The 14547-nt window shown below is 54.0% G+C and overlaps 3 protein-coding genes across 3 annotated transcripts; 1 reads left to right on the top strand and 2 right to left on the bottom strand.

Annotated features, from left to right (window-relative positions):
* Nucleotides 1-1817: 1817 nt before the first annotated feature.
* On the bottom strand, nt 1818-5230 carry PHYSODRAFT_309454 (hypothetical protein; the record flags this gene model as incomplete). The annotated part of the gene is made up of 6 exons (XM_009517646.1): nt 1818-1832; nt 1966-3758; nt 3825-3929; nt 4162-4765; nt 4845-5030; nt 5105-5230. 6 exons carry the CDS (start codon nt 5228-5230, stop codon nt 1818-1820), a joined length of 2829 nt encoding a protein of 942 aa, XP_009515941.1.
* A 99-nt stretch (nt 5231-5329) lies between these two features.
* PHYSODRAFT_469800 (hypothetical protein) lies at nt 5330-11755 on the top strand (the record flags this gene model as incomplete). The annotated part of the gene is made up of 3 exons (XM_009517645.1): nt 5330-7334; nt 7794-11266; nt 11321-11755. The coding sequence occupies 3 exons, from the start codon at nt 5330-5332 to the stop codon at nt 11753-11755; spliced, it is 5913 nt and encodes a 1970-aa protein (XP_009515940.1).
* A 520-nt stretch (nt 11756-12275) lies between these two features.
* PHYSODRAFT_474162 (hypothetical protein) lies at nt 12276-14432 on the bottom strand (the record flags this gene model as incomplete). The annotated part of the gene is made up of 2 exons (XM_009517644.1): nt 12276-13455; nt 13528-14432. 2 exons carry the CDS (start codon nt 14430-14432, stop codon nt 12276-12278), a joined length of 2085 nt encoding a protein of 694 aa, XP_009515939.1.
* Nucleotides 14433-14547: the final 115 nt, after the last annotated feature.

Here is a 14547-nt window from a genome sequence, read left to right as displayed (position 1 = left end):
ACCCCGGAGGGAGTGCTGTGGTCAGCCCAACACAGATTAATTAGGCGGCACCTCGGCAACTGAAGCCGGTAATACTGAAGCCGGAAAACTGGCCCCGGTAACTGAAGGTAACTGATTATCGCTTGTGCTCTCCAAAAATCCCGAGAGATGGGCTCGAAAGATCCGTGCTGTAACCTGGGCCGCGTGCAGTGCTGATCTCAACAACGAGCCCTCCCACATCGATAGTGCCGAAGATTCTAGTGAATACTTAAGGAAGAAAAATCAAAACTTTGCGTGCGCACAAGATGATGGTGGACGGTCGAAAACTTAAACATCCTAGTAGACTCAAAGTCAATTTAGCAGATGCTGCGGCTGTGAAGCAGGCGCAGGAGATGAGTTGTAATGGATACGCGGATTTACATACAACGCATACTGCAGTTAGCAAGTAAGTAGTAGATTTCAGAACTTCTTCGTGCAACGCGCGACTTTGTTTCTCATTGAATTGTTGCTTTGGCAGCGCGGCCGCGGTGAAGATGCCCCACTTATCTCACACAAATGTTCTTCAGCGTACGCAAAGCTCTCGTCTTGAAACCGATGCAACTCCGGTGCCGCACTGGGCCCGTCCAAAAGTTTATAATATAAACCTTTTGGAGGGCCCAGTATATATCGGTGTCGCCTGGTGTGCTACCGACGATACTAGTATGAATCAGTGCAATATGTGCAAGCACTAGAGGTACTAAGTAAGTATTTGCATTTTCCAAAGCTGCAGAACAGATCTTAACCAAGGCTCGCATTTTTAATTTTGTAAAGCATTGCCGGTTGATATCTTGCATCTACAGCTTTACTAAAGAAAGAAACAAATCCGGGTAGATGCTGCGGATGCGAAGCAGGCGCAGGAGATGACCGTAGCTAGTAAGAACAGAAATTAATAAAAACTAAAAAAGAAGGGTTTATCCAAAATTCTCCTATCCCAGCCTTCGCGGAGCCCTAGTAACTCGCGAATATTTCACATTTTTAGCCGTCTATATTGCTTCTTAATATACTGTACTAAAGCATTCTCTACCGTAAAACGTGCACCAATGTTTCATGTAAGTATAGCTCATCATCGCTGCTATCGGCCATTCGATCGGAAGATGAACCACTTGAGACTTTTTAGATAACAGCTGAACAGCCTTCAAGCGACAGGCGATCAGACATGTGTATAGTACATGTATTGTGGCTTTCAACTATTTTGCCGCCCGATTTGACGTGTTATCTCGGAGTCCGATTTATATAAAATGGAGCTCCTACATGATCGGTTAGTCCAATTTAGCTATATCTGACCTGAGTTAGTAGCATAAGGCTCAGAGGGGAGGCATTCCAAGTTGGCCATACCTCCTCACCTCTCATGACGCATTAGAACTGCAAGACATTGGGGACAATAGTACACTGTATATAGCCACTTCGTAGCTATGGCCAGCTAAATCACCTGTGTCATCATCTACGGCCGCTACAACCTCGTGCCACGCCGATCTGAGAGGGCCCCAGACATGTTTTCGCGGCGGTCCCTTTTGCCGGCGAAAAGCGGCATTTCTGGCCCCTGCTTCGCAACTCGCAGCCCCTAGACGCAAATCGGGCCAGATATAGTTTGCTTCCCTCAGCCCCTCCTGCTAAATCGGAGCCCTCCAGCAAATCAAGCCCGATATATCGGACCACCCGATTGGCCAAAACGGATGAAAGCCACAATATCTGTACCACACCACTTGCTTGGTCGCAGGAGAGGAGTTGCCGTTGTGAAATTCGTCCTCCGGAGCACATCTAGCCACTTCATGTTTTCACTTGAGAAACGCCCTCCCGGGTTAAGCGCCAGCGATCTATGTAGTTACTGTTTTTAAAAAAAATTAAAAAAGTTTTAAAAACGTATCTGATGCTGATAAATCAGGTCTCCCAGGGACAAAGTCGCGTTTCGTGTTAGATTATTCTTCATTGCTCTTCCTGATATCACGCTGGCACACAGTGGATGTCGGCAACAAGGTGGTACACTTTGGGGGCATACGACTTGACCTTCTCCACATGTTCGCACGTGATGGTCCAGTGCTTGCCGTACTGCTTCGCGAGCGAGCGCATCGAGTCCAGCAGACGCTGCTCCCACGCCTCACGGTCCTCCACGGCCACGTTGTCGTGGACGTGGAACCAGCCACCGCTTGACTTCAGTGCCTGCACGGCCAGCGGCCAAGCCTTCTCGCTTGTGGGCAAAAGGCCGAGATTCACTCGGTCAGCCACAGCGCCGATGGTAGGAGCCGACTCGCGGTTGTCACCGAGGTACACCTTGCATCTGCCCGCTACATGGTTGCGCTCCAGATTGAAGCGCAGGGCTGCCACCGAGTCCGGGTTCCACTCGCACGCGTGGACGAACGCCGCACCGCCGTGCACCAGGAACGGGAGGACGTAGTAGCCGATACCACAGAATAGGTCCACGATTGTCTCTCCACGGCACCCGATGTTCGCCATGCGGGCCTTTTCAGTGACATTACCCGACGAAAACATGACCCGCGTGAGGTCCCAACCGTAGACGATGCCATTCTCACGAATCTCCACCCAGCCAGGAGCGCTCTTGCTACGCGGGGAGGTCAACGCCTTGTTGTTCACATACAGCAACTCCACGTGACTCTGACGCTTCTCGCTGGCATCGATGAAGGCTTTCCTTGCAACACGGGAGAACGCTGGTGTCGTCGACGCACAAACTTGCGCCCACATTTCGTCTGCGAACGGCGCCCACTCCGGCTCAAGGAAGGAATCACGCGGGATCAGCAAGACATCGCTCACGAACTCGTACTTGTCCGGAATGGCCTTCACAATCTCTGCAGGGAGCTGGTGCTTGCTGGCAAATGCTCCAATCGTGCTGCGGATGACTTCGTTGCGGTTCAGCCCACTCGTCTTGCCAAACTTGTTAGCGTACGCATCGTCGTCAGGTACAACCTCAAGTTGCTGCAGGTCAGCGTCGTTGGTCGAGGTGATCAGTTCATGAATTGCTGCCGTAACAGGAAGCAGGAACATCGTCGTCGCCTTTCCGTCAGTGGCGGCCTCACTCGAAGACGCCACGTTCGCGACGTGCACACGTCGGGCCTTGTCATACACGTGAGCTTTCTCCAACAAAGTCTTCACCTTCTTCACTTGCAGCTTTCCAACGAGAACACCGAGGGGCTTCTCATCTGCTGAGGCTGGCGCATTGGATGATAAAGTAGTAACCGCGTTGCTCTTTGCAGCCTTGGCAGGGGTTCTCTTCGGCGCCGTGATTGAAAGCTGACATTGGTATGCCGACGAATAGAATTGACCGAAGCCAAAGCACTGGAAGCCACCGCCCAAAACGTAAAGGGAATTGTTGCTCGGCATCCACGTGCTGCTGTGTCCCACAAATGCCGCGTTTTCGTGCTTCACTTCACCAATGTCCGTCCACTGCGACGACTTCACGTCCAGCATGTAATTTTTTTGTGTTGCCTTGTCTCCATTCGCGAGCAAGGCAGACGTCATGCCTCCTACCACGATAATCTGGTGGTCGCTGATTGCGCTAGCGCTAGCAGCAAAAAGCGCAGGCGGCTGGCCGTTGTTCTTGGCATTTTTAAGAGTCTTGTGTCCCCACGTCTCCTTGACAGTATCGAAAAGCGAGCAAGTGCCATGAGCGTCTTCACCCGTGCCATCAGATCCCTCTAGCGATGTCATGCCTCCCCAGAAAGCAAGTTTGGTCGAGTTGACAACTTCACCAATGTGGTCAAACCGGCGCGGACTGCTGGACGAATTTTCTACAAGTACATCCACGCATTAGCCAGCCGAAGACGTAAATGCACACCAATATGAACAATACGAACCAATTTGGCGCCATTGCAACGGGGTCTGAGCCAGGTCTAATGCATACAGGTCACCGAAAACTTGCTCGGCATCGCGACCGCCGTGCACGTACACAACAGAGCCCACTACAAACACACACAACGAAATCAAGCGCCAGCAGTCAGCCCCTTCGTTCAGCAAGTACCGGTATGAAGCTCTGAAAGACAATAGTACCCGCGCAACTGCAGTGCTTCCAGCGAGGAGAGGGTCCTGCTCCTTGAGGAACAAGTTTCTCCCACTGCTTGGACTCGAGGTCGAGAGCATAAATGTCACCAAGAGGCTTTGCTGGGCTAGCACGACCACCAAACACAATCATGCGTGATCCCACAGCAACCGCTGAGTGGTACATCCGAGCTGAGGGGCCATCAGCTCCGGCAGCTGCATGATATGTCTGCTCAAGAGATCCATCCATGGAAGGGGTCAAGAACGTCACGTCGGCAACGCGCGTCGTCGTTCCTGAAGCCGTAGGGCCCTGGCCGCCGAAAACGACAATGTTGTCCTTGTACTGCACACTCGTATGGCCCACCAGCTTCACATTGTCTGCGCTAGTGGCCTCCTTCCACGAACTCAACTCAACCAGCGAGCTGTTGCCAGTCTGTGCATTTGCCGGCTGACAAAACTTCGCGCGGAACGCCTCAAACAGGCGATCGGTCTTCTGCTTGTTGGCTTCGAACTTCTGGTTTGCAATATCCACGATCCACCGCAGGTAGTCCTCGTTCACCAGCAGGTGCTCCGCACTGCGTCCAAGCGGGATCTCCAGTCCATTGGCAGTCGTACGGATAGCACACATGATCTTCCTGTTACCCAGCACGACACCCGACTCGCGGAACCCACTGGCAATGCCCCACTGCAGCAGCTCCTTGGCCGCATCCAAATCGCGACACACAACGTGCATGATGAACGGCTCGTGCTTGAAGATGATCTACAAAAGCAACACCAACGAAAACAATTAGCTCCATAACTATACAAACAACAGTTGTACAGCCTAGCTAGCGACTAACCATGTTGCTGGTGCTGGAGTTGGCGTCGGGCGAGCGCAGCGCCGCCGTCAACTGCTCGAACGTGATGGTGGCGTGCTCCGCGATCAGCCACTTGCCGCCTTTGGTGATCAGATCTGAGCCGGCTTCACTGCCTGCAGCTTCACCGCAGAAAACCGCAATGCGACCGGAGCACGAGCTGCTCGTCACCTGGTGTCACAACTCAAACCGTCAGCAAGTGCCCACTCAATGCAACCATGGCAATGCACCAATAGCAAGCTCACGTAGTCCGGGTGCGCATTGATGGTCTTGATCATGTCCACGATGGGCTCGTCGATGCAGCCCTTGGGACTCTTGTCCTCCATCGCCTGCAGCTTGCGCAGACTCTCGCGCTTGAGCTGCGCGAACATGGTCCACCTTCCTTCCTGCTAACCAGTCAAGTCGTCGAGTGAGTACGATGTACCCATCTCAAACGTACCCAACTTTGGGTACAATCATTATCAGCTTCAATGGAGCCGCCGGAAGATGCGCGGCCGAGTATCCGCGTGCGCTGCGCCGGCGTGCGCGCCAACCAGCGCGGCTCGCAGCCCGCCAGCGACGGGCGCGTGTTCTTCAGCGAGTCGCAGTACGCGCGGTCGCCTTTCCTCGTGCGCGTGAGCTTCGACAGCGTGAGCTTCGTGCACCGCGGGACGCACGTCGAGGAGCGGCGCTTCGTCTTCCCTGGGCGCGTCTTGCAGGCGGTGCTGGCGGACTTCGCGCCGGACGTGTTGCACACTACAGAGCAGGTTCAAAATGGGTCCTCCCGTCCAAGAAGACAGCGGAAGGCGCCCCTAAAGCCGCGTGCGCAGCCCCATTTGTGCGTCTTGGTGCGCTCCGACTGCCTCAACGTGTACACTGCAGCTGGAGAGGTGTTTGAGGTGGCGCTGCCCTTCCAGGCCAATGGACTCTTCCCCATGGAAGGCCGCGGGCTGCTGCTGCAGCGCAGTCCGGCCGTGCAGATCCCGTCCACGTCCTCGAAGCGGCCTCGGGACGCTGCAGCTTTGGCTCTGGCCCGGAAGAACCGACGAGCCAGCACCAGCAACAGAGGAGACGGAGACAGGTACAAGTACAGCTCTGGGGACAAGGACGCTCCGTCGCGGCCGAGGTACTTCACGCTCAGACACCCACTGGATGAGGTTAAGCCCGTGGCGTTGAGCTCCACGGAAGGAGAGGTGCCGGGGAAGAGCGGGGACAAGTTCCTGTCGGACTCGTCTTTGGATGCAGTGGCAGTGCTGGAGGACGCAGCGTCGCCTGTGTTGGTGGCGTTCCATCGGTGGGAGCAGAGGTTTTGTGTTTTCCGACTGAATACGGTGGAGACGAATGCCAAGAGGAGTTTGATGCCGGAGGTGCGCGTGGTTGATGGACCGACGTGGACGAGATACCGAGCCAGGAGTGATTTAGAGGGATTACGAGTGCGTATTGAACCGGAGTGGGCGGCGACACCTACGTGGAAGTCTCCACGAGTTGCTCCAGCGTCCTCAAAGCCGATGTTTCTGTCGCCCATTGTTTCGCCGTCTGCGGTTTCGAACGCCTCACCGGTTCCACCATCACCACTAGCACCTGCATCGTCGTCAAGTTTGTCAGCGAGTGTTTCGAAGGCAGCGTTTATCGCGTCGGGCGTTGACGGCCTTCCATTGCTGTGTATGATGGACAAGAGTGCTGGAACGCTCGTTTTGAAACCTATTTCGCAGCGAGAAACGACAACCACGTTGCTTGATGATGGTGATGGTGAAAGTGGTGGCGTACGGATCTTGCATTGCCGTGATGCTGTTCCGGTATCTCAGTGTGATCACGCAGGAATATCTAAAGGTGACGGGTTTGCCGATGAAGTCTGGAAGCGGTCCACCGATATTGTGGTCCTAGAGAAGGATGGCACGCTCATGTTAAACAGAGCGCACCGTCCAATTTGTCGTTTGATCATCCCTGAAATGACGCAGCATAATGTTATGACAAGTGATGGCGGTTTGGAGAAAATGCGACTCGTGGGGAATATTGAATTAAACTCGGTTGACGGAGGATACGCCTTTGAGGTAGTGTTTCCGGATTTGTGCGGCAACTTGAGTGGAAAAATCTGGAAGTCGGACCACCCCCTGAGGATTATTAGCTCTCCGTTGTTGCAGCAAGCATTTGGTGTCCTGGGGTTACTAGTCCCTTCTGTAGCGATGTGTTCGTTCAAGTCCCAGGTCATTTCTTTGGCGCAGCAGAAGGCTTTACATCCAGCTCAAGACAACAAAGGATTAGTGGATGGTGGGCTCGAATGGCAGTCTTTTCGTGAGTGTTTAGTGCACCTGCTGCCGGAGCAGATTGGTGGTAAAAGTAACGTTTTGCCATGCAAAAGTGACAAGGATATGGCTGCTTCCTTGCTCTCGTCCTTTGATATACTTTGTCAGAGCGAGTTTCATGACATGTATCAGTACGAGCACGCGATGCTTTTCGCAACGATGGAACTTCCTGGGACTAAAGCCACCACAGGCAGTTTAGATTATGATCCAAATACGCACATGGAGAACAACCGACGCCGATGTCCTGGCATTGAGGAACATGTGGAGTCGATTTTTGCGGGACTGCATTTACTTTGCGAAGAACTCAAGTTGTCGACCACGCTGTTTCAGCAGCGACTACAACTAGCGGATTTGCTTTTGGATATGGCGCTGCGAATGGGTTTGGATCCCTTCATCGCTTACTACAAACAAGATAACTGCGTTCGAATGCGTAAAGTTGCTGACGACAGGTTTACATCACGATCTCAACAGAAGGCCCAAGAGAATGGATTGCTTCGCTTCGCTTCCTATGGATGTGTGCCAGATCTGATCGTGTGGCTTCAATGTAAAATGGCTGGAAAGCCTAATACACTGATGGCGTTTCCCACGCTACTACATGTAGACAATCAGCAGCAACCAGTTTCATTTGGAATCATTTTGAAACATTATAGAGATCCCCTGCGGCGCACCAGAGCGATTTGTCGGGTGTACGAGTTGATATTTTCAAGCTTGGATGATAGATCGCCTCATTTCCCGACCTCTCAGTCAAACGCATTCAAATTAATTGTGTACCTGACCCAAGATCCTGTTGGTAGCGCATTATCTCTCGATGATCTACCGGTTGGTCTCAGTTTCCCCATTGTGCAAACTATCCGCCAAGTGAAGCATCATCCACCCCCGTTTATTACAGAAGACATTTGCGCGTTTGTGGGGAGGGAAGACCTCAGTATTGCGAGTGCGGAAAGTCTTGGTGACCACTTCGATTATTCAGGCGTAATGCAAAACCAGCAGCAGCAGGACCCCGACGCCCACACTGAGGATGAGAGTCGCGATGACTGTGACGGTCTTGAAGAAATTATAGGCAAGAGTCAGCCTCTCTTCCCTACTGATCAGAGAATGAACGAGGTTGCACGGCTCCTTCGTTCGAGTCGCCCGCTGTGCTTGAAGCTGGAGAAGACACCAGATCTCTCGGACCTCGACTACGCACAGCAGCAGCAAGCTCGCTTGATGCTTCTCTGTAAGCGATCTATGGCGCTGTCCGTGGCACGTGGCATGGTGACACTCGGCAGTTTCGATGTTTCCACAGCACAAACACAAATATGGCGCCTTCACATACCTGCACTACCGCTCGCGGGGCGTAAACCACCTGCAAATGCGATTGTGGAGCTTGATCTTTCCGGCTATGCTAAGGAGCTGACGTACTGGCCTCAGTTTCATAATGGATGCGCCACCGGTCTACGGCTTCCAGCACATGATCTCTCAGGCATCATCAATCGTCACTGGATCAAATACCATCGGCCTTCAGTTCACGACGTTCCGCAACGAAACTCAGCAGGGACCCCAGGAGCTCGTCAAGGATCTGGAGACTCATCTGGCCGTAACTTGGAAGAGGCTTATGCTGCGCATGCAGGACTATTACTCGGAATTGGTCTACGTGGACATCTGAAATGTCTGTCCATGGCTGATGTATACAATTACCTGTCGCTGTCGAATGAGTTCGTGACTGTTGCAATTATGCTCGGCATGGCTAGCACCGCTGCACATTGTCGTCGAAAGCGAAAGCAACAGACAGTAACAGCGAAACCCAGCTCTAGCGACGACAAGAACGTCCCAACAGAACCTTCAAGTGCTGATTCTGATATCCCATCGGTTGAAGCGGACCACTTCTTCTCAAGTGTTCCTGAACTGGCGTCGTCGGATAATACGCCTCTTCTCGGAACGGGTTTGGAGCTGGCGTTGGAGCGATCAGTGTCCAAGATGTTGTGTCTGCACGTTCCGTCATTGCTGCCACCACCGTTTGGAGGGTTTTCAGTGCCTGCATCCACTCAAACGGCGGCATTACTGGGGCTCGGTATTTTGTACCAAGGTACAGGATATCGGCTAATGACTGAGCTACTACTCGCCGAGATAGCGCGCTCTCCATCGAGTGCCCAATTCGTCGGTAACAACGGAAATACGGGCTTGTCAACTGTTTCCTTCGACCAACTGGAGGGATACGCCTTAGCAGCGGGAATGGCGCTTGGACTTGTCGTACTCGGACGTGGCCAGACTACAACAGGAGACCCAGGGCTTGCTGATCTGAAGCTTGAAGAGAAGCTTCACAAATACATCGTCGGTGGGGCGCAGCAGTACCGGGACACTAACGCGGCGGGAAGTTGCCTCTATCGTGGACGACGCTGGCAGACGTTTGGCAGTGGAGGAAGTGGTTTCAACTCTGCGGTGAACGGTAGCAGTACAGGAAATGGTACGTCTAGCAGTAATGCCGGAGCTTCTCCGGGCGTTGGCCGTGATGCAAAGCACACGAGTGATCGCAATGGGGCTCGTGGTGGGGGTGAACACGTGAATATTGGAGTGACGGCGTCTGCAAGCGCTCTGGCTCTTGCCTTCATGTACATGCAGACCGGCAACAAAGCCGTTGCCGCTCAATTGGCGGTACCGGACACACTGATTTTACTCGACTACGTTCGTCCCGACATCTTGCTGATCCGAACATTGTCGAAGAACCTCGTGATGTGGAATGATATATGGCCAACAACGCAGTGGGTTGAGCAGCACGAAGTCCCCCCGCAGCTTCTTCAGGCTTACAAGTCTATCCAGCCGCAAGGAAATGGCACGAAAGATGAAGCGAATCGCCCCAATGGTTTGCCGCCGCACAGCGATCTGAACTCGATTTGCGAGGCGTACGCAAATATTGTCGCAGGGGCGTGCATGAGCATAGGACTTCGGTTCGCGGGTACAGGCAATACTTCAGCTCGCTCGACACTGCGCAAGTACATTCTCCACTTCCGTGAGCTGCGATCGAAGGCGTCATCCTCGATGATTTTGCGCGGTAGTAGCAATGTGGTTGCTGCTGCCACAGAGCGTGCTACCGTGGAGCGGTGCTTAGCCGTGTGCGCTCAGGCCCTAGCTTTGGTTGATGCTGGAACTGGTAACGTGGAAACTCTGGCGCTACTACGCTCGTTGACATTGCGGCAGCACGTGGATGCGGCCATGAGCTATGGCAACCACATGGCGCTTAGCATGGCGATCGGATTGCTTTTCCTGGGTGGTGGGCGTGCCACAGTCTCTCGGTCAAAGGAGGCGATCGCCGCACTTGTGATCTCGCTGTACCCGATGCCTCCGATGAATACGGCTGACAACAAGTATCATCTGCAGGCATTCCGCCACCTTTACGTTATGGCTGTAGATACTTCGCGATTACTGGAGACCGTGGATGTGAACACTAAAACTACATGTGCCGTCAACGTCCAAGTCGAGCTCATTCCAGGCAGAAGTCAAGCTTTGGACGATGAAGCTGGTACGCAACCTTCGTTCCGGATGCTGCGAAGTCCATGTCTCCTCCCAGATATTTCTACCATTAAGCGTCTCGTCATCTCCGATCCTCAATTTTACCCGATTGAGATCCTAACTTCGCTATCACCAGACGACCTAGCGCCTCAGGTGAAAGGCGAAGTGCGAACGGCGAACATGCTACGGCTGGAGCTGTTGCGAAACAAGAACGTTGTCTTCCTGAAGCGCCGGCAACGGCGAGACCTCGGAGGTCTAGCAGATTTTACTGGAGAGCTTCAGCATCTGCATGACGTACAGGTGGGAGCCCACGGTGGAAGTAGCAACAGCGATAATCGCCTCCGTAAACTGTTTCGGGCATACTTCACGAGGAGCGGTCTTGGTGATGATGACGACGATTGCTACGACGGAGACGATGAGCCATCGGGGCAGTTGGTAGTAGCTGATTGGGGAAGCAGTTGGTGGGCAGCTCAGTTGAGTCCGCAGGCGCTGGAGCTTGTCAGAGAGGAAGCCGAGTTGCTGATGCCACCGTACCTTAATGCTCTGCACGCGCTGTTCCGATTGCAACAAGTGCCACAGTTGTTATGCGCTACGGAAGTTGTGGATTTAACGTTGTTCAGTGAATACTGTCGCTTGCTGGTGCCTCCTCTTGAAGCTTTGGAGAGCAACGGCGAACCAGGGATTCTGGTCAAGAAGCCTTCATTACGAGATTTTGGCGTGTGGCTGTCAAACCAGACGGAGGAAGCTCTGGGTGCCCTGTGGCATCGAACTTCGTTGGATATCACCTCGCTGGCTTCTGCTCGAGTTCAACTGTTAGTGGAAGCTTCGTCCTCGCTGCACAAGTCTGAGTCAGTGGCAGATACGTTCTTTGTGAGTGTGTTGGTGAGGTATTTTGCTGGCCCTTCCGTGTCTTCGGTGCCGGATCGAGAACACCCAAAATCTGCCGACAAAGATTGGAAGACCAAGTTCCAACGAGTGCTGGCCGTTTGTTCACAACCCCAATTAATGCCCACATCATCGTCGCCGCCCCGATTCGAGTTGTTAGCATTTCTGGAGCAAGAAGAACTCACGGAAGCTGAGAAGACTTTTTGGCTGAAGTTGGTGTCGTTCTTCCTGTTTTCCAACTAAGTTACCCTGTCGAGGTGTTGGTAGGATGAATGCAAGGTGAATGCTGGAACAATGTTTTGTGATTTTGCTAGTGTTATTTAGTTTTTATTGTCTTGCAGGCTTGGTCTGGATGCGCGTGAAGTCGGCTGCAATCCTGTTGACCTGCCCGCAAGTGTGTTTTTCCTATCTATTCACCCCGCACCAACAAGAAATATCACTCCTGGGGCGGTCACCGCTTGCAGTGTCTTCGTCTGGTGTCGGCTTCGTCGCTGTCGTCCGCGAGCCTGGAAGCAACATACGGACAAGAGGCCCGCTCGCTGCTCAAAATCTGCTTGCACTCACCATCCTCCTCCCTGCAAGCTTCGACCTGGTTGTCCGAAGGCGTCCTCGCTGCTTCTGCTGCTGCTACTGCTACCTCTTTTTTGTGGGGAACCATTTTCTCTTTTTTTCTCCATGGCAAGCCACGGTGTTCCTCTTTTCTTTTGTTTTTTTTCCTTTTTTGCCATCACCCACGCCCACCATTGCCCTGGGCACAACCTCCTCAATTCAGTTTGGCAAAAGTGATTTTCATTTTACGTCTCTTGCGCGGCGACGACACGGCAGGGGGAGCCGCTGCCATCTCCAGGGGCTTCTTCACCACCTTCACGGGAGGTGAAGCCATCCCTCGAGTCGCCGCACCATTCGTCGACGTACTGGCGGAATTGAGAGCAGCACCCAACGGTTTCACGTCCGGACTGCCAGCTCCCGCCAGTGCTTTTCCATCGCGATCACGCTTACCTGTCATTTCTGGTGACCCCGAAGACACCACCTTCTTCGGCTTGACCGGAGTATTGTTGACCGACTCAGTGCCGTTCGTCACCTCGGCACCGTCAGCTGCGGGGTCAGGGCTTCCAGGCTGTGAGATGCTGCCCTTACCGTTGGCCATGTCGTTTGCCAGCGATGCTGCCTTTTGACTGCAGCTCAACTCGTCACCGTCTTCTTGAGAGTGTGTACCCTCATCGCCCGAAGGCGAAGGGCTCGGTGCCGCAGCTTCCTCGGCTTTCTTTTCGTCTTCCTTCTTCTTCTTCATGAATTCACGACGAGCCACGCGAGCGACAGCACGGCCACCCATATCCTCGAACACACTTTCAGGCAGCGCTTTCCACACGACCGGGGTCACACGCACGTCCATGGTCGGAGTTCGCTTGTTCCAGCGGTACAGATCGTTGTTCTTGAAGTACTCCACAGAGTTGTCGATGCTCACTTCACGGCTACGCAGCTGGCGGCGATCAATGTCGAAGCCCACGTAAAAGCACACACCAAACTTGCTAGGCTGCGCCAGCGCTGCGCCATTCGGCTGCTCACCAGCAGGAGCCTCGCCTCCCGTCACGAAACTCAGCGGGAACTTTTTCGTGTAGGCACGAAGGCGGCAGAGTGCCGGGTTATACGCCAGAGACTCCACCAGTTTACGCATACGCGACTCACAGAAGCCGCACCAGGCCGCCTCCTCCTCTTGCTTCTCCGTGTACACCTCGACTGCGAGGTAGTGTTGGTGGACGGCGAAAAAGTCCGAAGGTTCAAACAGAGGTCCCCACTCCGAGCCGCCCTTGCTGAGCACATCCTGCACAATGGTCAAGCCACGCTTGAACTCCTCCTTCATCACCGTCAAACTGTGCGTCGAGACGTTGAACGAGGAATTCATCGACGGGTACGCCGGCGTCAGGATCGGCATCACTTGGTACCTACAAGGACAATTTCATGAATTCATTAATAAAAAATTGCAAAAATAATAAATAAAAGAGTCTTAAACTTACCGGTTGTGACCCGCGTTGGCGTTCCAGACCTCGAGTCCCAAGTTCGCGTCGTGGGTTTTGCAGAGCTGGATGGCGAGCGGCCACTTCCAGTTGTTGAGAACCATGAAGAACCTCAGCAGAAGCGTCGATGGCGCCGCAGTCGGGTACAGCTGATTGATGAAGCACACCAAGATGCACCAGTTGACACCGCCGAGGTATCCCATCTTGTTCGAGTAGAGTCCTCTGCGCTTGGCCCAGCGTCGGACAATCCGCAGCACGCTGATGAAGCTCTCTCGGTTGGGCGTGAGCTTGATCATGAGCTCGGTCACGCGCGGGCCGTTGAGACTCTTCTCCGTGGCCGGGTCCACGCCGACCAGCACGTGGTCGTCCAGGATGTTGAGGTTCTCCGGGATGGAGTTGCGCGGCAGGATGGCGATCTGCAGATCGATGTTGATCTCCTCGTAGTCGAACGTCAGGATGGGCACGATGGCGCCCTCAATGGCCACGAGGTTCGACACCTTGGGGTGCTGCAGGAAGATCTCCTTGAGCGACGAGAAAAAGTCCTCGCGCGTCACGTGGCGCGGCGCCACGCAGATGGTGTCGATATCCGCACCCGGTTCGTTCACTCCGAGTCGGTACGATCCCGAGACGAGGATCTGGCCGCCGGCGTCGGCCGCCATCTCCTCGGGCACGCCCTTGTCCATGCACACCTGCTTGACCCACTGGCGGAAGATGGAGCGCAGCTCGGCCAGGATCAGCGAGCGGCGCGTGATGTTGGCGTCCGACTCGGTGGGGAAGTGCTCGTCCATGAAGCTCTGCAGCTTGGCCGACTGCTCCAGGTCCTTGGGCTCGGGCGGCGTCGTGCGGATGGCCTTGTACGCCTGCTCCAGCACGTGCGGCGCCACGGTGAACGTCGAGCTCTGCATGTGGGCTGGCAGCGAGAGGAGGAGGAGGAGGAGGAGGAGGAGGAGGAGGAGAATCCAGTAATGGAGTGCTAACTAGCTAGTGCAGCCGTTGCTGTGTCGTGCTCGCGTCTGTCGT

The sequence above is a fragment of the Phytophthora sojae genome, assembly GCF_000149755.1.
Source record: "Phytophthora sojae unplaced genomic scaffold PHYSOscaffold_1, whole genome shotgun sequence".
In the NCBI taxonomy this organism is placed as follows: Eukaryota; Oomycota; class Peronosporomycetes; order Peronosporales; family Peronosporaceae; genus Phytophthora; species Phytophthora sojae.
The sequence above is the reverse complement of the archived record's forward strand: the minus strand, read 5'-3'. Positions and strand labels throughout refer to the sequence as shown.